Source organism: Bos indicus, chromosome 7, assembly GCF_029378745.1.
Source record: "Bos indicus isolate NIAB-ARS_2022 breed Sahiwal x Tharparkar chromosome 7, NIAB-ARS_B.indTharparkar_mat_pri_1.0, whole genome shotgun sequence".
In the NCBI taxonomy this organism is placed as follows: domain Eukaryota; kingdom Metazoa; phylum Chordata; class Mammalia; order Artiodactyla; family Bovidae; genus Bos; species Bos indicus.
In genome coordinates, this window is record NC_091766.1 from 95,922,356 (window position 1) to 95,949,184 (window position 26,829).

General features: G+C 41.9%; 1 protein-coding gene across 4 annotated transcripts in view; it reads right to left on the reverse strand.

Moving 5' to 3' along the window:
* Nucleotides 1-805: 805 nt before the first annotated feature.
* The window catches only part of ERAP1 (endoplasmic reticulum aminopeptidase 1), a 105,093-nt gene continuing 79,069 nt past the window's right edge, over nucleotides 806-26,829 (reverse strand). For all 4 annotated transcript variants that reach the window (XM_070792151.1, XM_019965439.2, XM_019965440.2 and 1 more), the window contains 16 exons: nucleotides 25,250-25,384; nucleotides 22,527-22,647; nucleotides 21,680-21,834; nucleotides 21,208-21,321; nucleotides 19,733-19,864; nucleotides 16,155-16,286; nucleotides 15,924-15,995; nucleotides 14,469-14,623; nucleotides 12,154-12,233; nucleotides 11,401-11,584; nucleotides 9,561-9,717; nucleotides 8,715-8,899; nucleotides 6,892-7,053; nucleotides 6,320-6,460; nucleotides 5,691-5,772; nucleotides 806-1,244 (listed from right to left, as the gene is read on the reverse strand). In XM_070792151.1, coding sequence (XP_070648252.1) covers nucleotides 1,089-1,244; nucleotides 5,691-5,772; nucleotides 6,320-6,460; nucleotides 6,892-7,053; nucleotides 8,715-8,899; nucleotides 9,561-9,717; nucleotides 11,401-11,584; nucleotides 12,154-12,233; nucleotides 14,469-14,623; nucleotides 15,924-15,995; nucleotides 16,155-16,286; nucleotides 19,733-19,864; nucleotides 21,208-21,321; nucleotides 21,680-21,834; nucleotides 22,527-22,647; nucleotides 25,250-25,384 — 2,163 coding nt within the window. In that variant the 3' untranslated portion in view covers nucleotides 806-1,088. The remainder of the gene's footprint in view (nucleotides 1,245-5,690; nucleotides 5,773-6,319; nucleotides 6,461-6,891; nucleotides 7,054-8,714; nucleotides 8,900-9,560; nucleotides 9,718-11,400; nucleotides 11,585-12,153; nucleotides 12,234-14,468; nucleotides 14,624-15,923; nucleotides 15,996-16,154; nucleotides 16,287-19,732; nucleotides 19,865-21,207; nucleotides 21,322-21,679; nucleotides 21,835-22,526; nucleotides 22,648-25,249; nucleotides 25,385-26,829) is intronic.

The following is a 26,829-nucleotide window of genomic DNA, read 5'->3' on the forward strand; positions in this document are numbered from 1 at the left end:
AGGCCCGGCGTGCTGTAGTCCATGGGGTCACAAACAGTCGGACACGACTGAGCAACTGAACTGAACTGAACTGAAACCAGACCAAATAAGAAACAGGGAGGGAAGCATTGCCTACCGAAGGATCAATAGCCCTCAGGTTCAACTTCCAATGAAAGGTTTCTCTCCTAGACCTGAAAGCACTGCTTTTTCAGAAGGGACACTGCTGGTCAGTGGCCTTGAGGAAACAGATGGCACCCTCTAATTAGGATTATCTCAGGAGGGGTCTGTGGAAGGTGTTTGTGGAGTTTTTGCTTTGTTTTGTTTTTAACAAGAATATGAGCAGGCTGTATGAAAACCACAAGTCCAGACAGGACTAATGAAAGCCGGACTTCCACTTCTCCCTGCAGAGTTGAGAGAAGGAAGCATCTTACTAGCACAGAGATGCAGAAGGCTGGTGGGAAAGAGGGCCACCTCCCCGGAGCTGAGCCCTTCGGCTGGAGGCCAGCCTGAGGCTACCTGCAAGGGAGGGGGCAATAAAGACCCTCACCTACTCTCTCCCCAACCCCAGCTCTGATCTGCCCTCCTGGGAGTGCAGCCGAAGCTGGAGGACAGGGAAGCCTCGTGATGTGGCCGGACAGGTCTGCCCCTGGGCAAGCAGCAAGCGGGAGAAAGTTGGATGGAGAGGGGGCATTCTGGCTCAGTGAGCGCCCCAGGGGTTCATGGTTCAGTAGTCATCACTGTTGAGTCTTCTCAGGAGACTGATGCAGCAGCGTACGAATGACAAACGTGTGGGGAGCAGGGGTGTGGAGACCACGGGGCTTCAGTATACAATATAAGAAGAAAAAGGAACTTTACTTCTCCACAGTAGGGAACCCCCGACCTGGGTGTACATTTCAGGGTCACACCTATAATGGAACATGTGGTGGCAGCAACTCCCTGAGGAAAACGTGAAGCAGTGGTCTTCACGAAAAGGAAGGAGTGCAATGAATTGAAGGGGCAAGAAGCATCTTCAGTGGGTGCCAAGCTGGCCCATCTCCACTTCAAAAATATTCACATTCAACAAAAGTTTGCAGATTACACATCACAGGAACCAACCAAGAGCCGAACCATTATAGCAGATTAAGCTTCTCATTTTGCAGCCACGCTCTGATCTTATCAAAATTCTTATCCATCCAACGTATGTTTTCCTCGATAGTTTCGATGGTTTGTTGAACACAACGGAGCTGAGACCCGTTTTCCTTCAAAGAGCTGAAGAATTCTTTTACCTTGTGGGGGAAAAATCAGGCTTTTAAAATTTTGTTTTCAGGTTACACAAATGTAAGTTCAGGCTAGTTAAAACTGAAGCCAGAATTCCAGCATTTGTCAAAATTCTACAGAGAAGGCAGGGCCAGGTGTCTGGATACGATTATGTACATAAACTTGAGCTCTGAAATGAGCTCATGCCTCATGATGTCAAGCGTTGTGTTTTTTTTTTTTTTCTCTCTGCAGCTTTTTAAAATTTATTCACAGTTGCCAGATTCTAAAAGACTTTGGGGTTTACCATTTTATAATTAAGTTTTAATCTTGTGTATCTATTTTATGTGTCATCTGTGACATATGCACTGATGCAAACTTAACATTTTTAAACGTGTCTGAAAAAAGCAGAATGTGCAGAATCTCTTCTTTGCCAAGCCAAACAGTTTCAGCCACATAAAGTGCAGTCTTTCTCTATGGCCCTGGCCACGTATGTTATTATAGAAACACTGCAGGGAGTGGGGTTCTTAGCAAGTTATGGTGGTAATACCCCAAACCTTGCCAATTTTTTTTCTCCTAATCCACAATTGATGTATTGTTCCCTCAAGATAAAATCCACACAACATTCCCCACGGTTTTAGAGAGATAAGAGTTGTTTGGCTATCTCCTCGAAAATATCTGCTGTTGTTTCTCTGCTGGGTGTTTTATCCCCTTTAAGCTCACAGGAGGAATAGGTTGGCTTGGCAACAGCATTGACCATTGTGCTACTCTCTCTCACCGTCAAGGGTTCTTAACTTTTTCCCATAAATTTTCACAGCATTAATCCATCAATTTTTGATTTCGTAGACAGGAAGCAAGTCTCGGCCAAGATGTTTTATTTATTCAGCATGGATTCCAGACAGTTAATTCCTTAAAAACCCATGTCATAATCATGGGGAGAGGAGGTGGGGAAGAATAGGCTTTTGAAAGATCAAATTCCAATTTTAAATGATTCAGGTTTGTTTTAAAATTAAATCTCAGTAGAACTTTTCAGCGAGCTGAAGGCATGCCTTCCCACTATAACAACCTAGAGAACACCCTGCTTCACTGTCCTGCCTTAAATTGTAGCTCAACCTACTGTTTTTCTATCAGAATTCAAGGTTAATTAATATGCTATTTAAAAAAATCACTCTGGGCAATATCCTTCGATAAACCATCAAGGAAAAAAATATGAAAAAGAAAATGTGTGTGGCTGAGTCACTTTGCTATGCAAGAAAAATTAACATTGTAAGTCAACTATACTTCAATAAAATGTAAAAAATTTAAAAATCACTCTAGGCACACTTTAGTCAAACCACATCAACGGTTTTACTAATTGGTCAAATTAATTAGTCCTAAAGAAGCTTAACACAATAGTACTAAAAGATACCTATAAGAGCTCTAATAAAGCCGGTTGTTAACCCCTGCCTTTCAACTTTTCCGGACCCAGATTTATCACTCCTATCTTCATCTGCCTTGGGAAATCCAGCATCTCAGCTGAGGACATAGATGATTCACACTTGCCTCCTTGAGAACATTTTCTGTGCAATAAGCAGCCTGATCTATGGGTGGAGTAAATGATTAACTTCTCCAGGACTCAGATTGCTCATCTGTAACACTGCAGAGTGATGGTGAGGATGCCGTTGTGTAATGTGGGTGAAGTGCAGAACCTAAAGCCCAGAGGGTGTACCAGGGACTCACCCACATCCATTTCTTCATGAACACTGACTCTGCTACTTACTCATTCCTCTGGCTTAATTACTGCACGACACTGAGGATGAGGCCATGAGTCAGGCAAGCACCCTGTCCTCACGGAGCTTACAGTCTGCCAGAGGAGATAAGAAGTGAACTAGGATGACTCTGCACTGCAGTGGAGAAAAATAAGCCCAGGCCATGATCGCAACTGGGGAGGAGGTGGCCTGCCTTTGACAAAGTGGTCTGCAGAGGTAATGACACTTGAGCTCGGGCCTCTAAGAATAAAACGAACCTTCCCAGTCTAAAGCTGGGGACAGAGCAAGCCAGAAAGAAGAAGGAAAAAGTGCAGAGGTTTCGAGCTGGGAGAAACACCCAGTGGGGCCCAGGAGCAGAGGGAGGCTGAGTGGCTGAGACGGGGAACACAGAAGTGTGCGGGAATGAGCCGGAGAGGTGGGCCGGGGCCAGGTCATCGCGGACTCACCCACACGGGAAGGAGAGGTTTGAGACGTTAAGAGCAACGGGCAAGAGTTCCAAGAAAGGGTCAGTCCGCCGTGGGTTGGTTTTCAGGATGGAAAATGGTTTGGTGCTGGCCAAGTGGCAGGAGGAAGGCCAATCAGGAGGTTATCACTGTAGACCCAGGCAAGAGATGAGAAAGGCTTGGCTGCGCTAAGAGCAGCGAGGCGCAGAGAGGATAGACAGCCGGAAGCAGAGCCAACAGGACTCAGGAGGAAGTGGAGGCGAGGGGAAGGAAGGGCTCGGGATGGTGCCTGCATTTAAATGTCAGCACCACACGTCCCATTCTGATAACATGTCAGGCTCTTTCATTTACATGTCCTGAAGCAGGGGTTTTGTACCTGATGCTTCCTCTGCACACAACACTCTCCTAAACGTCTCCATTTCCGTCTGCACCTGCTCACATGCCCACTCGTCATCCCACAAAACAGCATCATCCCTTACCCACTCAGTCACTCTCCTTCCCCTTCCTTATTCATCTTCAGGGCATATAACTACCCGACATAGGCTGATGTGTTCCTGACTGTCTGATTCTCCTGGTAGAATATAAGCTCTGTGAGGACAGGGACTTTGTATATCCTGTTTCATCACTGTAGCCCTGACACCTAAAACCGTAACTGCTGGAGAGTAAGAATGAAATACGTCTTGAATGAATTAATGAGAAAATAAATGAATGATCAATCAATAAATGAAATCTTTTGTTGCTACACATCGTCACAGCCCCTGGCTGGTTCTGCAGTCATCACACAGAGTATGTCTGCCGTAGACCTCACTAGAAGGTCAAGCTTGAATTATTGTGTGCAAGTTAATTTTACAAGCCTGGGTGAGACTACTGAAAAACTGGAGAAATAAGGGGTGTCATATTTCTTTTTCATTTTTCAAAGCAGTCTATCAAGTTAGATCAGGGAACTACACAACTGAACCATTCCTAAAAAAGTGAATATTAGGCTCTTGGCTTTTATCTAAACGCAACATTTTTCAAGCCATGTAAAATGTGTTCTACAACTTTACCATAGAGAACAAACACTGTTAGAGGAGAGCCAGGCTTCCCAGGTGGCTCAGTGGGTAAAGAATCTGCCTGCAATGCAGGAGTTGTAGGAGCTGAGGGTTCGATCCCTGGGTTGGGAAGATCCCCTGGAGAACAGCATGGTAACCCACTCCAGTGTTCTTGCCTGGAGAATCGCAAGGACAGAGGAGCCTACAGTCCATAGGGTCCAAAGAGCTGGACACAACTGAAGTGGCTGAGCACACACACATGCACCACAACAAAATGACCCATTAAGACTGAAGTTTGCTTTTGTGGAAACCTTGCATGTTCCATGGGTCTCTCTTGCCTGACAATAACTCATACTCTTTTCTCATCTTTCCTTGGCTGCTAGGAAGCTGTGATAAATGTAGAGTACAACTGCAATAAATTGTCCTCAGCATAAATCCCTCATAAAATTACCTCTTTCTGAACATTATGCAGCTTTTTGTTAACATTGTTTTATATATAGACCTTACAAGTGGCCTAAAATTCTTTCTGAAAGTAGATAGTACATAAAGTAAGTAATGGGAAACAATGAGCTTAAATAATGGAGAACCTAGTTTCCAGACCGGCCTCTTTCAAAATAACGTAGATGATCACTTCAGTCACTTATTCCTCCAATAATCACTTTTAATATCCTAAACGGATTAGCGGAGAAGGCAATGGCACCCCACTCCAGTACTCTTGCCTGGAAAATCCCATGGACGGAGGAGCCTGGTAGGCTGCAGTCCATGGGGTCACGGAGAGTCGGACATGACTGAGCGACTTCACTTTCACTTTTCACTTCCCTGCATTGGAGAAGGAAATGGCGACCCACTCCAGTGTTCTTGCCTGGAGAATCTCAGGGACCGGGGAGCCTGGTGGGCTGCCGTCTATGGGGTCGCACAGAGTCGGACATGACTGAAGTGACTTAGCAGCAGCAAACAGGGATTAGATGTCTAAAGTAATTTTTTTAAGCCCTAAAATTTCCAGTGTCAGAGCTAAGACTTCTATGTATGGGGAGAGGAACAGCTTTCAATTATTTGTAATTAATTTTTTGCTAAAATCAAAACCACCATACTGAACAAAACACACATCCAGAAAGAACATGTACTCAGTGACAAAATTCACTTCTAACTCAGCAGGCCCTTCAAGTATTTTGCTGATCCCCTATTTATCAGATAACCTAGTAGCTAACTGTCACTTAGGTTTAAAAAGAAATATTTTTATTTATTTATTTTTTTACCTCTTCAAGCCGTGCTCTTGTTGAGAACTGATCTGTTGTTCCCGTTACCATGTAGGCTATGGAATTTGAGCCAAGTTCAAACCTAGAAATAGAAATTGTCAAAATGTATTATGAAGTATTTGCTCATTCTATATGTACTTTTAAGTGCCTCAACAAATGTTATAGCAATCCACCAAACACTAGTTAGGCATGAAAAAGATACGACATGATCCTTAGCTCCAAGGGGCTAAGATCTAGTTGTAAAAAATAAACACACCAGCCACTGAATAAAAGCTAAAGTACCCAAAAGAAAATGACACAAGTAATAAGTGCTACTTATAAAGGCAGATGCAATGCGCAAGTACTAAATAGAAGACTTGGATTGAACTGTGCAGAAGAAGGCTTCATATAGTTCACAGGGTACAGGAAGAGATAATTCCACGTGGCATGAAAAACTTGACCACCCAGATCCACTAGTTAGCACTGAATTAGAGTTTCATATTTTCTAAGGATATTTTGGGTACCTCTATCTCCTATCTTCAGTCAAAAGAATCCCTTTGGATAACCCCTGATACCTGACAAACTCGGCTAAAACACAGCGAGGTTCAGGAATTTTTCCCAGTCACGGCACAGTTTTTGGCACGACTTACTTTTGCACAAGTTTGTTCCAGTTTTCCCTCAGAAACTGCCAGGCCAACGGATATCCCACTGGGTTTCTGCCAATAGCTCTAAGAATATCTGGAAACTCTTGAGTTTTTATTACATCTCCCTTAAAACTTTGATCTAGTAGCCTAGAATGATTAAGAGACGTGTTAGCAATGAAGAGGCCCTGGAAAAAGTTCTGAACTTTTTAATACAATGATTTGTGAAAGAAAAAAAAGCTGAGAAACTCACTATAGCTACATAATAATAAAAACTAACATTTATATTTACAACACCCCTTCTCATATATTCTCTCCTTTTGCTCACAAGTGGCTAAATAAGGATACCAAGTATATATTTCTAAATGTGTTAAAGATACACAAATACATACTCCTCAAAATATTTTTCCTAACACTCGCTGCTCCCTAATTATTTACCATACACATTAGATGTGCACTCTCCTGCATAAATGTTCCCAGCAGAAAACACGGTTCCTGGCCAAGAGAACGAAAATAGATGCCAGAAGGATCTGCTCTCATTTAGTTCCTCTTGGCTACATGAACATGAATGAATTACTCACCACTGAAGCTTTTCTTTATTTTGGCTGATACAGAGAGCAAATTCAATTTGGTTTTTCTCAGTACTGGACAATGACGACTGGTATTTACTATAAAGAAAATCCCATCCTTCGAGGGTCTGGGCCCCCACGGCAAACACTGCCAAGGTCACATCGTTGGGCAGGCTGTGGAAAAGAACACACCAGGAGAGAGGCTGGGATGAAGGAAGTGTGTTTGCATGCAGGAGACTTACTTATGAAGTGATAAACCACTCCACAATCAGAGATGTGTGCTTGGAAATATAAACAAAAACAACCTCTTTCCTTCAGTAACATTTTATGAAAGAGGCAAGAAAGAGTAACTGAAATTAGGTTTTAAGTAGCTTTCTCAAAAATACACTGTGAAATGCCACTTCTTTAAATACATCTGTTTCTAACATACTTGAATGATGCCAAGTGACTCAATAGGTAGTCACTTTTTAAGACAAAAGAAAAAGAATTCAAACTAGACTTAAGATGAAGTCTATGAACAAAAGTCAGGAACCCAATAGGACCACTGTTTGCAGGCACTTCTTTAAATGGAAGTGCGTGTGTTGTTAGCTTAGTATTTCCTGCATGGGATTTAAGCCACAAATGTAAAAGGACTTGGTCCCTGCCCCGTTTCCCTCTGTGTCCCCTCCCCACCTGTCCGGAGCTTGAGAGGCCTGAAAAAGCTCTGATGAGAGGCATTGCCTCTCTTCCTGTCCAGCACAGCTGTCTCAGTTCTAATAAGGTTTTGTATCCTTGTGTGTGTGTGCACGTGCACGCACTCAGTCATGTCTAACTTTGCCAGGCTCCTCTGTCCATGGGATTATCCTGGCAAGAATACTGTAACAGGTTGCCACTTTCTACCCAAGGGGATCTTCCCAACCCAGGGATAGAACCTGTGTCCCTTGCGTCTCCTGCACTGGCAGGCAGGTTCTTTACCACTAGAGCCACCTGAGAAGCCACCTTTGTATCCTTGAAGTGAAGTGAAAGTTGTTCAGTCGTCTCCGACTCTTTGCCACCCCATGTCACTCGTGTGAGAGTCGTGTCACACTTTGCCACCTAGTCCATGGAATTCCCCAGGCAAGAATACTGGAGTGGGTAGCCTTCCCTGCTCCAGGGGATCTTCCCAACCCAGTGATCAAACCCAGGTCTCCTGCATTGCAGGCAGATTCTTCACCAGCTGAGCCACCAGGGAAAACCAAGAATACAGGAGTGGGTAGCATATCCCTTCTCCAGCAGATCTTCCCGACCCCAGTAGAACTGGGTCTCCTGCATTGCAGGCAGTCTTTACCGACTGAGCTATCAGGGAAACCCAAAAGAAAGGATTATCTGGGGCCAAGTGAAAGTCGCTCAGTTGTGTCCTGACTCTTTGTGACCCCATGGACTATAAAGTTCATGGAACTCTCCAGGCCAGAATCATGGAGTGGTTAGCCTTTCCCTTAGCTCCAGGGGATCTTCCCAACCCAGGGATTGATCCCCAGTCTCCCACATTGCAGGCAGATTCTTTACCAGCTGAGCCACAAAGGAAGCCCTTTTGTATCCTTAGCTATACAAAAACCCCCAGTAAATATTCTAATCCCATTCTAACTGTTCAGATATTTGACTTTTATGCATAGAAGTTTCCTCTTAGCATTTCTTCGAGCAGAAAGTTGAGAGGGGCATAGATAAATCTAAAAGAAAAAATATATATATTTTCCCCAAAGAGCACAAGAGTCTTATCCATACTTGTTTCTTTTTTGCCCCCAACATTGAGTCACGATGATGGAAAACAAAACAGATACCCCTTACATGAACAAACTAGTTGGTCAAAAAAAACAGACCTGAGGTTTCCACCGGCTTCCTGCCACTGTCTGAAATAGCCTTCTGCCTTCTGCACGCAGGGCTGGTACTTGCGCACGCAGGCGAGGAGGAGCAGCTGACTCCGCAGCATTCGCTCCGAGACGGAGCCCTCATCCGTCCACGTCTGCTTGTCAATGAGGTCCCTCAGCAGCCTGATGAGAAAGGCCTGTGGGAAAGCCGCACCGGTCACCAGTCATCTCGTGGTTTTATAGAACTCAGTACACCCTCGGGTGATGGGAATTGCTTCTTAAAGCTTAGGCCAACTCAGATTTTCAAAACCATGTGGTTCGGTTTCTATTTAATTATAAAAGGGGTCAAAAGCAAGAAATGATGAATGATTCGAGTATTTTCCTAACCATCTTATAAACATATACTTAGTCTACTTAAAATCAGGATGGGCTGTCACTTTCAAAACACAGTAAGAGAGACAGTCGATGTGACGTTTTGAGAGCAAATTATACAACAAGACTTCATGACATTTTACCAAAAGTAACAACTGTGTGCCTCCTGCTTAAGTACCTGAGTCCCAGAAAATCTTAAGAGCAACCATCACAATACAGAAGTAAAATGACAAAAAGAATTAGCCACACAAGGGAATGACAAGCCCCTGAAACTTAAGAAAAGGATCTGACAGTGCCATGCCTGTTTTTAGTGCCAAAATAAAACTGAAATCTTCACAGGTCAACTCAGATATGGAGATAATGGCGATTTTCTTTAAAATATGTCAAGACATGTATAAAATATACACCGTGGTAAGAAATCTTTTCCACACCCACACCAAAGCAAACCGGTTATGTAAAACTATTCAATTTATTCCAGCCTTTTACCTTGAATTGAGTTTCCACTTCATTCATCTCTCTCTTCTCCATTAACTTATACATCGGTATCAGCTCATTCAAACCTTGAAACACTGGCATGATTTCAGTTTCATGCTTCAGGTACAAGGTTAAATCCAAGGCTTTTTCAATTGACAGCTTTCCAATGCTGGTCAAGAGACACCGGGGTTAGCAGTTTGAAAGAAAAATCCAGGAAATCAACTATTTGCTTCAAAAGTTATTTTAACAAGCTTCCAGCAAAATATTCAGTCAGATACAGACAACTCCTTACAGATAATGACCTTTATTCTAATAGCTTTCCTGTCAAACATAACACATGTGGCATTTTACACTGTGAAGGAACTTTCTCGAATAGCAGAGCTAGGGTTCACCAGCTCTGCTAGTTGTGGTTAAGACACAATGGCAGCAGGTCAGCATCTGTCCCTCTAGGAAACATCGAACCTTGCTGGACTGCCAGTGTGAAACGGGAACTGTGACCAAAGATCCCTCAGGAAGCTTCACCAGAGAGGCTGCCACTCAGTCAGCATATGAGTCCCTGGAGTTAACACATCCTGGTCTCCGTTTCAAACAGAAACTGAATATAAGAACAGAATTTTGGACTCTGTGGGGGAAGGCAAGGGTGGGATGATTTGAGAGAGTAGCATTGAAACATGTATATTATCACATGTGAAACAGATCGCCAGTCCAGGTTCGATGCATGATACAGGGTGCTCAGGGCTGGTGCACTGGGATGACCCAGAGGGTTGGGATAGGGAGGGAGGTGGGAGGGGGGTTCAGGATGAGGGACACATGTACACCTGTGGCTGACTCATGTCAATGTATGGCAAAACCAATACAATATTGTTAAGTAATTAGCCTCCAATTAACATAAATCAATTAAAAAATTTTTTTACAAATAAAAAAGAAACTGAATATACATCTAAAAAATTCATCATTATAATGAGAGTTGGTCTTAAAAGCCTCAGTGGTAGGGTACACACTCACATAAGTAAACGCAGTGATTTAAGCAGCGGTGCGCTGCGGAGGGGAATATATTCAGGCAGGCAGAAACGGCTTCATACGCAACCCCTATCTTTACCCGCCACTGATTTCTGTCACTGGAAGAACTCAACATTTTAGAGCAGAGAGACATGGAGCTGAGAATTACAGTATTCTCTCCCACTTGGGGGATTCCTCTTGGACGTCACTTCTACCTAAAGAGTGAAGAAGTTTGAGTTTTAGGCATGGGGAAGATTTCCTGAAAAGCCAGTGTTATGGGGGGAAAAAAAAGTGAACATTATCCTCTCCCACTCAAAGGTCATTTGGCTGGACCGTGTCCTATGAGCTGCATGCCATAAAGATGCTGTGACATCCAGGCATCCAGTTTGGGTAGCGTGGGAGCATGGGCATGGGACAGGGGAACTGCTCTCCTTTAGTCCAAGAGATGTAATGACGACAGCTTGGGTCTGGGCAACCTTAGTCTTCTAAGAAGCCTTCACCCGGCAGGGAGAAACCTGATCTGTTACATACAGCAAGGCCAGGAAAAGCTGCTGGGCTAGGATTTAAGGGCCAGGCAAAGGACTTCTCCGGGATGTCGGTCTCGTGGTTTTCCACACTTCTGCCTTCATCTGATCCAATACAGATTCCTTTCTTTACCTCGGTCCTCAGCAGACACAGATAAGAGGTTAATCCTGAGGCTAAAAGCAACCCTGAATTGTTAGGAGAACTTGGGAGAAAACATCCTTCAATTTCTTATTAGCAATCAATCGTTTTCATCTTGAGAAATCAGAGATTTGAACAATAACAGCAGCTTTCAGGAATAAACCAAGACTGTGAGGGGGGCTTGCATTACCTGACAAGCTGAAATGCATTGTTAATGAGACTGGCCCGATCGTTACTGCTGATTGCCGTGTGTGTTCCTTTTAAAAGGCCAGTCAGAGAGTCCCATCCATCATCCTCATAATGCACAATGTAATAGCCATTCATTCCGACATTAAATTTGATCCATTCCACCTCTTCTGGGAGGATGAGCACATCTAGAGCAAATAAAGTAAATCACAGCTCCGTTTTCTCTCTTGACTGGTAAAAGCTTTTCTGATCAGAGACGACAAGGAAATAAAGGCAGGCTTAATACTCAACAACTTTAACACTGAAATGAGTTTCATATTGAACGCACTGCTTTAAGAAACCAGAAAACAGCATCCCAATAGACAAAAGCCAATACTAGTTTAAGACATGAATTCTGTGAGATTTATAGACTTATGAGAAGAATGCTGCCATGTTTCAGGCCACATGTATGATACAACCCATCAATGTTAATGTCGGGGGCGATTTTCCCAAGTGTCTCTCCTCCTCAGCATTATATAACTCACCTCTTTTATTCCCTACCTGGCAAGATATTGGCCTTCTTTTTTGCATCCAGACAGTATTTTCAAACCTATATTCTTCACTAGAAATTGAAAGTCAGGGATTTGCTGAAGATGAAGTCTGACCTGATCATTTTTGTTTTAACCAAGATAAATACCCAGGAAAACTGATTATCTAAATCCTATACATTTAAAAGGTTCCTTCTTGAAGTACACTAGTTAGGTCCACAATAAATTACCTGTTCTTGTCTTCAGCAAAAAGCGTTGGACTGCGTCTGATTTGCTGGTAATGAATGTCAGTGGGACATGCCACAGGAACCTAAGAAAAGGAAGACAGACAGTTCACTTGCGATTCAATGCAAGCAGTTCCTAAATCACCCACCATGTGCCAGGCACTGGCTTGTTTAAACAAAGAGGGTACCCGAAACAGCTAGAGTTAAGAGCTCAAAACATCCCAGCCCATTTCCAGCTTTGTGGGAGCTGCCAGTTCGGATTCGATTCATTCTTCTTGGACTCCTTGAATAGAGCTAGGAATCTGGGCTCAAGGGAGCCCTGATAGTCTCACAGAGATCTCAGGGGGCGTGACTGTAAAGTGAGACCACCAGAAGTAGGGGAGTTGACAGCCTGTGCCTTCCATATACTCAGAACAGCACATCATCACTTCCATGGAATTCCTGCCAAGGATGCACAAACTGAATCTGACTGTGAAAAAATAAAACCAGCAGAAAACCCAAATTAAAGGACAGTCTTTAAAATAGCTATCCTCTACTCTTCAAAAATATCAAGATCAAGAAAGACAGACTGAGGAACTGGTTCAGAAATCAAAGAACTAAAGAGATGTGACAAGTAATACAATCTGATCCTATATTAAATCCTGAACCAGGTTTTTTCTTTTTTTTTCTTTTGCTATAAAGACATGATTAGGACCACTGAGTAAAGTTGAATAAGGTTGATACATTTGATAATAGTATTATATCAAGTTCATTTCATAATTTTGATAAAGGTTCTGTGATTATATAAATCAATTTTCTTCTTTTTAGAAAATACTACTTATGACAAATAGATGGGGAAATAGTGGAAACAGTAACTGATTTTATTTTCTTGGGCTGCAGACAGTGACTGCAGCCAGAAAATTAAAAGACGCTTGCTCCTTGAAAGAAAAGCTATGACAAACCTAGACAGCATATTACAAAGCAGAGACATCACTTTGCCAACAAAGATCCGTGTAGTGAAAGCTATGATTTTTCCAGTAGTCATGTGTGGATGTGAGAGTTGAACCATAAAGAGGCTGAGTGCTGAAGAATTGATGCTTTTGAACTGTGGTGTTGGAGAAGACTCTTGAGAGTCCCTTGGACAGCAAGGGGATCAAACCAGTCAATCCTAAAGGAAATCAACCCTGAATATTCATTGGAAGGACTGATGCTGAAGCTGAAGCTCCAATAATTTGGCCACCTGATGTGAAGAGCTGATTCACTGGAAAATACCCTGATGCTGGGAAAGACTGAAGGCAAAAGGAGAAGGGGGCAGCAGAGGATGAGATGGTTGGATGGCATCACCAACTCAATGGACATGAGTTTAGCAAACTCCGGTAGACAGTGAGAGCCAGAGAAGCCTGGCATTCTGCAGTTTATGAAGTCACAGGGTTGGACACGACTTAACAACTGAACAACACACTGAAGTATTTCAGAGTGAAGAGGAATCATGCCTCCAACTTACTCTCAGTTAAAAATATGTTTGCCATATATACAGAGAAATAAAGATCATATTTTTGGAATTGTTTGATATTTTAGGTTATATATAGACATATAAAATAAATGTGGTGAAGAGTTAACACATATCTGGGCCAAGATTATACGGGAATTCTTTGCTCTCCTTCTAACTTCTCCAGAGGTCTGAAATCATTTCAAAAAAAAAAAATTTTAACAGTGTCCATCCAGCAACTGAGCAACTTCACTTTCACTTTTCACTTTCATGCATTGGAGAAAGAAATGGCAACCCACTCCAGTGTTCTTGCCTGGAGAACCCCAGGGACGGGGGAGCCTGTGGGCTGCTGTCTATTGGGTCGCACAGAGTCGGACACGACTGAAGCTATGCAGCCGCAGCAGCGTCAGTCAAGTTTCAGTGTCTCATTTCCAGCAATGTCCTCTGTAGTGTTAAGCTGACAAACAGGTTTGGGGATCCAAATCAGACTGGCAAAAAAGAGAATCAAGTCTCTTGCATTTCCCACAAATCACCTGAATGTTTATGTCCTTGCTCCAACCCTACTGACAGGCACTGTTGTAATTTAGTGACAAATGCTTAGAGCTGACTTCAATCCAGTAACTGAAAATTACCATCATGTCTAACTACAAACCATGAGAATGCTAAAGTAATTATATATCATCTTTATCCTTTTGAAAAGATGGTGGTGTGTAAGTCAACTTCGTAGGGTATTTAGATTTGATTAACGTGTTTTGCAACAAAGGGAAGGGTACTAGTTCAAAAACAAGGGTTCATCCTACCAGGCAGACGTCATTACCGAGGCAACAAATGAGCTTCTCCCTGTGAACCTTACCCAGTTTCTGGGGCATCGGCCGCGCCTTTCACATAGTACTCTTGCTTCATATGTACGTTCCTGCCTCTCACGGTGATGGTTATCAGGGGGAAACCCTTCTGCAGCGTCCAGGTGTTCATCATGGTTTTCACATCAAGGCCTTCCTGTCGCCAGTGCTGGTTTATGAGAAAAAGGCAGATACGTGAACTACTTGGACCCACCTCTGAGAAGAGAGCCCAAGCTTGAGCTTGCAGGGGCTGCAGCTGGTGAAGCTCTTCTCTGTCCCTTCCTCTGCTCCCAGCCCCAAGCCCGCTCCCTTCCCCTGCTGGCTCCAGCCATAGCATATCCATCAGAGCACTAACTATTCACTTTTCATTCTCTCCTTTTCTTCTGTCTTAAAAACAGGTACCATACCTGGTTCTCCTGGGCAGACCTTGGGTTTGGCATCGGGCACAAAAGCAGGCATGTGTATGAAGTCAGGGAGAGAAAGAGCAGAAAGTGGCCAGGTGTGCAACACCTCCGTAAGGATGCTGTCTATCCAACAAGCAAGATTGGGGAAAAAGTGCTCCATCGAAAGCCCGTACTTCCCAAGTGATAAAACCGACGTGGCCCACAACCCAACACCCAGCCATTAACGCAAACGAGCATTTATTCTTTGATACTAAAAAAGCTTTCAAATAATATTTAAGAGCTAATGAAAGGATAAAACATTCCACGGGACACATCTAGAAACTATGGAATAAATCTGTCTCTGAAAGCAAAACAGCCAAGAAAATAAAAATCGAGTGGATATAATTCTGTTGAATCTCCAGGCTCACACTGAGTTACCTGTGAAAATATCCCACAGGCCAGATAAACAGAGACTCAGGCTGCTTTGTGATTCAGGTGTTATGAATTCTTTATAGCTTAGCAGTTAAAGACATGAGTTAGATCTCAATTCAAATCCCCGCTCTGCAATTTACTAATCATATGCCTTTGGATTTCACTTCCCCAGCTGTAAAAATAGGGGTAATAGCATTTGCTCATAGGCTTATTGTGACGAATAAAGCAGATTATACACGTAAGTGCTTCACACGTGCCTGACACATCGTAAGTGCCTGAGAATGCTCACGCCATCTATGCTTTTTTTCCCCCCACAAATGAAGGGCTATGGAAACAATTGACACAGCCTGATGGATATAGTCCTAATGTACCACAGAAGCACATCATAAATCTACTGCTTTCCAGAGAGTGAAGCTGAAGAAATTAATATCAGTGAGATAATGTTCCCAAAGATGGCTGGAAAACTTCCTTGTATAGAGAGACTTAAGAAAAACTGTAAAAGGCTGTCACTCTGGTATAGTTTAAATGCAGCCTTATCTACAGAGAGACTGATACGATCCAGGATCTCGGAAAGCTTGGCACAGAGTTATCCTTCCAAGAAAATGGAGTAAAAGAATGGGCTTTGGGGTAACACGTACAGACGTGAAAACTTACCGCGGTTGAAGATGCATGTTCACCTCTAGAACAAAATCCATCCATGCGTTGTGTGTCATCTGTAGGGCAGATCTAAAAACCAAAAATAAACACATCACTCAGTCCTTTGGGAAAAAAAAGAAAAACCACTCGTGATTCTTCTCAGAGGAATGAATGTGGTACAGAACAAAAACAAAATAAGGCAATAGGCCTGCCAACCCCAAACACAGAGACACATGAAAACATACTCACGCTTGCCATACTATTCCACAGGTCCTCGTTTTTCGTGTTTTTATAGCTATACTTCTGCAGATACTTTACAATGCCACTTTTAAATGCATCGGCACCAAGATAGTCCCTTAGCATATTCAGAATACAAGCTCCCTGAAAAGACCATATAAATAATTGTTAGCTATAGTCGGCCTCCGTCTCATATACTGCCACTATGTTGGAGCCACTCGTTAAGATGCTGTAACATTTTTAGCATCTGATCACTTGTGGAACAAATAGAAAAAGTGGGTTACACCTGGACCGATTGAGGCAGGGGATCAATACGACTCTTCATGCTTTAGTCACCAGGACTGCTATTTTTTGTCAGTATTCAAGCTTCCCCATCATCTGCCAGCTTCCATGATTCACAGGCGAGTGGGAGACGGTGCAGAATAAACACAGGACTTTGGACCACCACGTGGCCCTCCCACCGCCCCTCTAGGGCAGGAGTGGGGAGAGATGGAATCAAAGTTGAGAACAGGTGAGAAATGGTGGAGCCCGTTGGGCAAGAATTGGCAGCCTTGAGCACAGAAAACTGGTCCAGCAAGAGCAACGTGAGAAAGGGCGAGAGAAGTCCCAGTCACTCTGCACTCCTGTAATAAGAGCTCTTCCCCCTCCTCGCCCACTCTCCTAAATCACGGGTCACAAACTCGAATACCTCCAGTGGTCAGACAGGTGACAAACGAGCAACAGAAGTCCAAGGAAAAGAAAAATGCTTTCACATTCTTTGTCTCCCCCTGAATTTTTCATACAACTAACCACCAAGAACTTTTCCTCCTTCCTCCTTCCCTCTCGCTCAAAACACCACCCTGAGTTTTCTAGGAAATCATGAGTCCCCCTTCCTAGGAAACCCTTCCTACTTCACTCCCTGAAAAGCCTCAATTCATCTTTAAGACATAACTCAAAATCTCCTTTTCCAAGAGAATGTCTTAGGTCCCCTCAAGGTAGAGACAGTCTCTCTCTCTCTCTGGTTCTAGGAGACAGTAGAGTCACTAGATGGGCAGAGCCTGGGTCCCTGAAGGTCTGCATTGAGTGCATATCCCTGCCAACAGGACGAGGATTTGTGAGGTATAATTTATGGAGGTATAATTGATAGATAACTTCAGCTTCGGGTATATAATACTTGCATATACTGCACAAGGATCACCGCAGTACACCTTGTTAACACCCATCACGACACAGTTACAGTTTTTTTTTCTTGTGAGGAGGACTTCTAAGATTTCCTCTTAGCAACTTTCAAACACACAATACAATGCTTTTAACTACAACTCCATGCTGTACATTGTATCCCTATGATGTATTTTATAACTGCAAGTTTTTACTTTTTGACATCTTCACCTATTCCCTAAGCCCCTGGCAACCACCAATCTATGAACTCACTCTTCGTGTGTTTTTGCTTTTAGATTTAACCTATAAGTGAGGTCATACCGGATTTGTCTGACTTAATTCATTTAGCATAATGCCCTCAAGATTCATCCATGTGGTTACAAGCGCCAAGCTTTCCTTTTTCTTTGGCTGAATAGTCCACCATGGAATGGACACTTTAGGAAACAGCTATCTGGCCTATTGCACATAAGGCTGCCAGGAACATGGGGTGCATGTCTCTCTTTTAGCTACTGTTTGTTTTCTTTGAATAAATTCCTCAAAGTGGAATTGCTGGCTATGATATCTCTATTTTGTAATATCTTGTTTTCTATCCTGTCTTCCATGGTGGCCAGACCCAGTTACATTCCCACCACAGTGCACATGGGTTGCCTTTCTCCACGTCTTCTCAACACTTGCCATTTGTCTTTTTTTTTTTTTAACTTTATATAATTGTATTAGTTTTGCCAAATATCAAAATGAGACTAGCCATTCCAACAGGTGTGGAGTGATGTCTCATTGTGTTTTGACTTGCATTTCCCCAAAGATTAGCGACATTGAGCACTTTAAAATGTACCTATTGGTCATATGTTTGTCATTGGAAAAGTTTCTATTCGGTTCTTTTAAAATCAGATTGTTTTTACTCAGCCATTACAAAGAATGAAATAATGCCATTTGCAGCAACATGGATGGAGCTGGAGATTACATCATACTAACTGAAGTAAACCAGATAGAGCTAGACAAATGTCATGTGATATTGCTTAAACGTGGAATCTAAAGCAAATGATACAAATGAACATACTGATAGACTCACAGAGAACAAACTTACAGTTACCAGGAGGGAAGGGTGGTGGGGAGGGAGAGGTTGGGAGTTTGGGATTGACATGTACACAATGATCTATTTAAAATGGCTTTCCATGAAAAGCATTTAAGTTAAAAAATAAAGTGTAAAAAATAAATAAAAATAAAATCAGATTGTTTTCTTTAGTAATCAAGTCGTATGTGTTCTTTATATACTGTGGACATTAATCCCGTGTCGGACGCCTGGTTTTCAGATACTCTCCCCGTTCAGTAGGCTGCCTTTCACCCTGTTCTTGTTGTACACGTGGTTTTTAATCTCGTGTGATTCCACTTGTTGATTTTTGCCTTTGTTGCTTATGCACTTATGCTTTGGGTGTCACATATGAAAAAAACAAAAATCACTGCAAAGACACATGTCAAGAAGCTTCTTCTCTCTATTTTCCATTTAGGAGTTTTATGGTTTCTGATCCTAACATTTAAGTCTTTAATCCATTTCAAGTTAGTTTTTGTGAGTCGTATAAGACAGTGGTGCAGTTTTATTTCTTTGTATATGGTGTCAGAAGAACTAAATGATCATTTATTTAAGAGACTCCATTTATCATTGTATATTCTTGGGTCCTTTTTCATAAGCTAACCTTATATTCATGAGTTGATTTCTGGGCTCTACTCTATTCCATTGATCTACGTGTGTGTTTATATGTCTGTATTATGTCTGCTTTTATCTACTCTGCACTATTGATGGAAACATGCAAACCTGAAATACTTTTCCCTTTGTTACACAGAAAGCAGCGAAGCTTTATGATAAATGGCACATTCTCTGCCTCGGTGAGGATAATGGAAATGGTTGGAATGGAAGGGAAAGTTGAAAAGCAGAATCCTGATCTCGTAACGGAGCCATGACTTAGCTCCAGTCCACATTGCTGAGGGAAACAGAAGCCTGGTATGACCAGAATTCTATCCCCTTCAAAGAGAAACCAGTAATATGGATTTTTACATAAAATCTCCCAACTATTATATGCAACAATTTCCAGTTCTTTTATTAAACACATTTTGCATGACAACTGTTTCCGAAGGCACCCAGAGCTACGAAAGGGCAGGTGTTTTTGCCTGATACAAAGCTAAAGCTCAATCAAGACCTATTTGTTGAAGGATAAATAAAAAGTTTCTGCAGACTGCGAATATTCACCTACGACAGTAAGTGAAGAACTGACAACAGTACCACCTTTAGGATTTTAAGCCAACTTGAAGTTAGGCCTTAACAAAGTTGACTCTGGTCAGCCTGAGTGAGAAGAGAAAGCCTTCAGTCCAGGTCGGTCCTTATCCCCACAGCCCTAGCTACAGCCTCTCCACTCCAGTAAGTTTAGTGTGCAAACTGTATCCCTAGAATACATTTTTACCTTGTCATAAGAAACTTCATCAAACATCTCGCGAATCTGAGCAGGGTTCTCCACGGGTGTGGACACGGGGTGTGAGGAGTTTAATGCATCCACCTCCATTGCGTTGAAACACTTACCAAAGAAATAATCTTCCTATTAAGATCGAAAGACAACATCACCAATGATTCACATTTAGATCAAAAACTATGAAATAAGGCTGGCTGCATGTGGGATAACAGGTTTACACTCCAAGTTTCTGATGTGACCTATTATATATTTATTATATATTTACAGAATTTACAAAATTAAATAGAATTATCTTCTAAGAAACAGACAGGAAACAGTGATTTTTAGATCAATATTGAAAATTTGTTTAAATATTCATCACCTTAGAATAAAGAACATTCCTATAAAAATAAAAACATTAATGCCTACAGCCCAATAGTACCCAAATATGAAACTAAAATATATAATTATTTTAGTATCTCCAGTCTTCATCTATACTATTTTTTTTTGTAAATTAATTAATTTATTTTAACTGGAGGCTAATTACAATATTTTAGTGGTTTTAAAGCAAAGAAATTTAGCTTTAACCATATAGTGAAAAAAAAAGCAATGGAGAACAAATTCCAACTATAATCTGATTAGGGCATATTACACAACAAAACAATAAGCATACATGATTACTTTTACTATTAAAGACTATATGGAAACAAGAAAATACTTATTATGATCCACTATACTGTAATCAACCCACTCCAGTATTCTTGCCTGGAAAATCCCATGGATGGAGGAGCCTGGTAGGCTACAGTCCATGGGGTCACAAAGAGTCGGACACGACTGAGCAACTTCACTTTCACTTTCTTTTCACATATAAGTTATGTATATAGGAAGATGAAAATGGGAATATGAATATGTACAAATGAAAATTAAAGTATGGTAAAGGATTGTTTTTACATAATGTTTCTTTCTAATTATACTGCATTTGATTTTCACAAGTTAAACACATGACTTTTGAAATCATCATGTAGAGATTCCAAACCAGTAAGTTTGTGACCCATGAGTCTAGGTTCTTATACAATCAAATGTACAATTATCTTAATACTCATTTGATTTGGCAAGTAGGACCCTATTGAAATAACATCAATCTATACCTAATACTTCTCCAGTGAGCAGCCTAAAGGAGGGAAAGCAATACAGAACAGACAAGTTGTCATTATTTCTGTTTCTTTTTCACTCAGGGAGGACAATTTAGTACTAACTTCATAACTCATAGATTTGGAAATAAGCAACTGAGCGTGGAAATAAGTCTTTATGAGATATCTTTAAAGTACACTAGCATTTTGGAAACCTGATCCATATTTAAACTCCCAGGGAGGTTATCAATCTTTATATAAATTCCATAATCAAGCATTGGTAAATATACTATTTTCCAGCAACAGATTAACCTAAAATGTAAAAAAAAAAAAAAAAGAAAGTAAGTAAATACAACTTACAACTTTCAGTTCTGGATGAGTCACACTGACTGACACGAACTCCATAAACTTGGCAAATCCCTCATTTAGCCAAAGATCATTCCACCATTCCATAGTGACAAGGTTCCCAAACCACTAAAGGAAAATATTACTCATTTTATCCACAGATTTCTATAGCAACTGGATTATCTACACGGCCATAAACATCAAACATTCAGAAGGAAATATATTCTATATGTGTAATGTCAGTATATGAATGTTAACATATTTATGAAGCTAATATTTTTTTCAAAATAAAAAGAAAAACTTTTCAATATGTATTTTAAAACATGGTACCTAATGTTTTAAAGACATAAATTTTCCTCTGGGAGAAAAAGACAAAGTAAAAGTGAATCCATAGCATTCATGTATCGATATAAATAACCTATGTCCCAGAAGAGCAATAAAAACATAGTTTATACTTTTTTTGAAAAGTGTGATTGAGCTCATTTACCTGGTGGGCGAGTTCATGAGACACAATCATCGTGATGCCGAGCTTACTTGAGGCAGAAGACTTCTCAGCATCAAACAGTAGAGAAGATTCCCTGTATGTCGTCAGTCCCCAGTTTTCCATTGCACCAGATTGGAAGTCGGGAATTGCAGCAAGATCTTGGGAAGGAAACAAAAAACATCTTATCAGTCTTAACCTACACATGGCCCAAACACACTAACTCTCAGAATGGATGGATGCAGGAATCAAAGAGAAACTAAGTGACCCACACAGAATCTTGGGTCCTGGATGAAGAACCTTTCACAATGAAGTCAAAGGGCTCGGTGGCTCATTCAGAGTTACTCTGCTGCTGCATGATAAAGTCACACTTGGCTTTCAGACCTCCTGACTCCATTTCTAATTCTCTGACAAGGTGTCTGGGGACTGGACAATCTTAAAAATTGTCTCAGTAATCCACTCTAGCTGGGATGCCCAAGACTCCCACACACTACAAACTCAAACACATAATAGTTTTAAGGGCTCATGTAAGAAAGAAAATGCATATTTTCTTATGCTCTATCAAGGAACTCATTGAAAAAATTTACTGAGTACTCTATGTTCTTACCAAATGCATGCCAATCATGGAAAAAAATGCAGCCTCTGTCCTTTGCTATCTGCCCACTAATAGGGTCATGTTTGTCTTTAAATCAGAAGGCAAAAGTTTCCGCATGCTACATGCCTCAAAAACCTGCTGGGGTTTTAATGACTTGAGAGGCTGCTGAGCTGATGGGGGAAGATGCCAGTTAGGAAGATATAATCTACTGTGGGGGTCATTAAATGCCAGTTTGAAACACCTGTGCAAGACCTATACCTTGTTTGGGTAACGGATACGGGATGCTGAAATAATCCTCATAAAATTCTAGAAGAGTCACCGCGGCATCCAGTGCATAGTCTGCCTGATTTATCTTGTCTGGAACAGCATATACGGAAACCTGGAGAGGAAGACACAAGGGAGTGATCCAGATGCCATCGTGGCTTCTCGAGAAGCCTGACACTAACAGCTTCCTAGTGTGGGACATGGTTGCCAGTATTAAAGATGACAATGGCAGGCTGCTATTTCTTATATTAATGCTGATTGTTCTCGATCAATTCCCCTACTGAAAACAACAGATAGATGATGAGTAACAAATATAAAAATGTCTTCCTAAATGTTTACATGAGATAGTGAAAAGGTAAAGACAACTTAGTGTCCCAAACTGAAATGACTGCAGGACCCTCGGAAGTCAGCAGAGGGTCACTGCAGCCAGCTTTTGCCCTGAAGACACTAGACCACTATAGATGGACTTGAGCTGAGGTCTTCATGGCACTGGAGAACTCAACAGGGAAAGGAGACAAAATCCAGAACCTGCTCAAGGTGGGTAGGAGATGTCCCCTGCTAGACCCCAAAGGACCAAGCCCTTACTGGAAGTCTAAACTAGAAAGAATCACCAAATTCCTCCAGGAGACTGCAAGGGGGGGAAAAAAGCCTTATTCAAACCCTGGTGATGTATGAGGAATAGTGAGAGACTCTCCTCAGAGAATTTATGGCTAAAAGCTAAACTTCATGCCGTCTAACAGCTGAACTCACAATAAACCTAGGTGGTCCAAAAACCTGAAGCCGATAATTTAAAGTGATTCCCAAGGCTGCAAAGTCTCCAGGTCACTTGACAGGAGCGAAATACAAATTCTCTCTGGAAAAATTCACCTTCAAGTCAGGTAAGAAAAGCTCATAGACACGATTCACAGTACATAGCATGAAGGAACAAGACACCGTGAACAAGAGCCAGCAGAAACAACAAATCACAGAACCAGCCACACCAAGACTTCATATATGACAACTTCTAGACACGACATAAAGTGTGAGTTTAATGTGTTAAAGAAAATGACTCAAACTATTGGCACACAAAAGGGGCTCTGGGGACCTAACCCCAATGTAGATATATGTGGGAGGGGGCGGTTCCCTCACATCTCCAAGCAACATTCCAACACCACTTGGGTATCTTACAATTCAGTTCCATGCTGACACTCCTGGTGTGAGAGCATCATTCTACAGGATTCAGTCTTACAAGCCTGCTCCCTAACCCGATTTCAGATGCCAATCAAAAGTGCAAGTTACCACCCGTGCTTCTGACTTAGCAGCTGTTGGCTGGAGGTTCCCAACCCCCTTCTTGAGTTTAATTTGCTAGAGCAGCTCACAGAACTCAAGAGTAACATTTTACTCGACAAGATTCCCAGTCCATTATAAACAAACGTAACTCAGGAATGAACAGCCACACGCGAGAGGTGCCTTAGAACAAGGTTTGGAAAAAGGCACTGTAACGACCACGTCCTCTCCTACCAAACCCCCTTCCCTATACCTCCACTGGTTCACCAACCCAGAAGCTCACAGGAGCCACCCTTTGAGTTTTTATGGAGTTTTCACAACACAGGCATAAATGATTGACCTTTGGTGACGAAACTCAGTCTCCAGTCCCAACTCTCCCATCACATGGTTGGTTCCCAGTCAACCAGCCTTAGTTAGGTTACCTAGGAAATTTTTATTAACATAACAAGAGATAATACTTATGGTTCTCAACACATAGGACATTCTAAGAGTTTTAGTAGCTCTGAGCCTTCATCAAGGATGAAGACCAAATACATATTTCTTATTATGAATTACAATATCACAGTATGAAAGACACATAAAAATAACCATTCAAAAAGGATTCACTGAAGTGGGCAAATCAGTGAGTGGGTGTTTTTTACTGTTAATTTCACTGCTGAACTTAGGCTGCTTCCTACAGTCAAGTCTCAAGCCTTAGCTTCAAATCCCCAGGTAAGCAGAGATATCTTCACAAGGATAAGAAGACCCTTTATTCAGGACCTTATTCAGGCCCTACAGAAGACAAGGCAATTCAGAAGAGAAACCCTAACTATCCCAGGCCTCAGTTAAATAAATGAGGTCATTTTAAATAAAAAGTCGCCTGCTTCCTCTTTGAAAATCTTCTTTGCATTCAGGGCTGCAGTGTACAATTGTGTAGGTTGCTCACTACACAATGAGACCCACCCAGTGGCAAGAACTCCTTGAAACAAGACCTCTTCCCCTGACACTCCAGTACTCCCTGACCCAAATGCTCTCCCCAGAGCCATTTAATACTCCAAGCTGTCTTCTCTTACTTCCATCCTGTGGCTAGAAATCCCCAGCTCGGATAGTCAGTGACATTCACTTCCAAACTGCAGAAAGTTATAGACAGAAGAAGCAACCTGAGAAACCACTGCAGGATCTAATCCAACGTATACATTTTACAGAATGTAAGCTCATCTCCAAAGGTAGCAGAAAGCCAGTTAATGGTGGAGCCAGCACCATGACCCAGGCCAGGCCACGTCTCCCCATGTGTTTCTGCCAGTAAGACCCCACTGTAAACACGAGCATCTGTGACAGTGGGATGGCCCACAAACTGGTTTGTCCGAGAATGAGGAGCGTTTCCAGGATGTGGGACTTCCAGTTATAAAACCAGGACCGTCCCAGGCAGACCAGGGCAAGTAGGTCACCCTATGTGACAATCACAAGTTCACCTTGACTCCGCTCTTGGTCATCTTGCTGACAGACTTGAAATCCGAAACAATGAAGGCCACCAGGTAGGTGCTCATCCTCACGGTGACGTCAAAGTGGTCTTCTATGAGTCCTTCAGCCACAGTCACAGATTTAACCTAAAATCAGGATAACTGAGATCATCAAAGAATCCAACTACCCAAGACACTGAAAACATTTTATAAAGAGAAATAGTCCTAAGTTTCGGACATACTGAAAGTATATGACATGACATTTGTATAGTTATTTAAGAATATCTCTTTCAGAGACTTCCTTGGTGGACCAGCAGTTGGGACTCTGCCTTCCAATCCAGGGAATGTGAGTTTAATCCCTGATTGGGAAGGTAAGATTCCACACGTCTCACAATCAAGAACCAAAACATAAAACGGGAGCAATACTGTAACAAAATCAATAAAGACTTTTCAAAAAACGTATTTCTTTCTTAAGTAATTTAGATAGGAAAGCCAAACCATTCTCCTCCATGTTTTTATTGAGATATAATTCATATACCATAAAATTCACTGTTTTAAAGTATACTATTCTGTGGTTTTTTTTAAATTATATTCACAGTTATATAACCATCACCACTTAAATCTCTTCTAAATAAGCTAGACGATTACAAACTGACTCATATTTGCACATGAGGATTGGTAACGTGGCTGGGAAAAAGCAAAACTGAGACTGCTGATTTTGCCAAGATGTAGCCCACATAATACAAAGTGCGAGAATAATCTGGAAATGCAGTGTCTAACTGGGTGCATGTGTCACCATGGATAACCTAAAAGAGCTTCTACTTTCTTAAACAATTCAAAGAAACCCATGCCTGGGCCTGACCCTGCAAAGTCTCCTCCAGACTCTAATCTGCTTCAGTGAAGTCAGGTTTTGCAGTGTAATCAGGGAGCAGCCTTGCAGAGTGGGGTTGGAGCCACAGAGGTACAGGCTAAGAGGTCAGCTTCCCAAGAAGAAAGTCTACTACCTCAGCCAACAGAAAGCAGTGGGCAGGATCTTGGAGAAAAGACCAGTCGAAACTAGTCTGAGAACATCCACATTAACGATGCCTTTTTCCTGTAATCCCATTTCCACCTCTATTTCTATGTCCTTATCCTTCTTTGTGATACCCACCAGCCACAAGCTATGGTTGCCTGCTCGTCAGCCTTTGGGCATTCATATCCTGACTCTGACAGCCAACCTAGGTTTATTCTTAAAGGGCCAGAAATTACCTTTCTTTTTAAAATGTCTTCAGCTTACCCCTGACAAAAATTTCTGTTCTTGAAGTTGCGCTTATTAGTAGGGAAGTAAGCTAACTAAACGAATTCAAATTTAGATTTGATTAACTCTTGCCCCAAACACTTCGGTGTTCCAAAGGTATATTTTTCTTCTCTAGCCTCCAAAAAGACCCTTTGAAACCCCGCTGTCCTTCCTCTCAACCCCATGTCTGAAGCTTAAGTTCAGGCACCTCTGTTAGATTTCTGCCAAGAGGAGGGATGGCCCATCCAAGAGCAAGATTACATTAGATATTTTTGGATCCTCAACAAGTAGGTCCCGGACTTGGATTCATGGATTT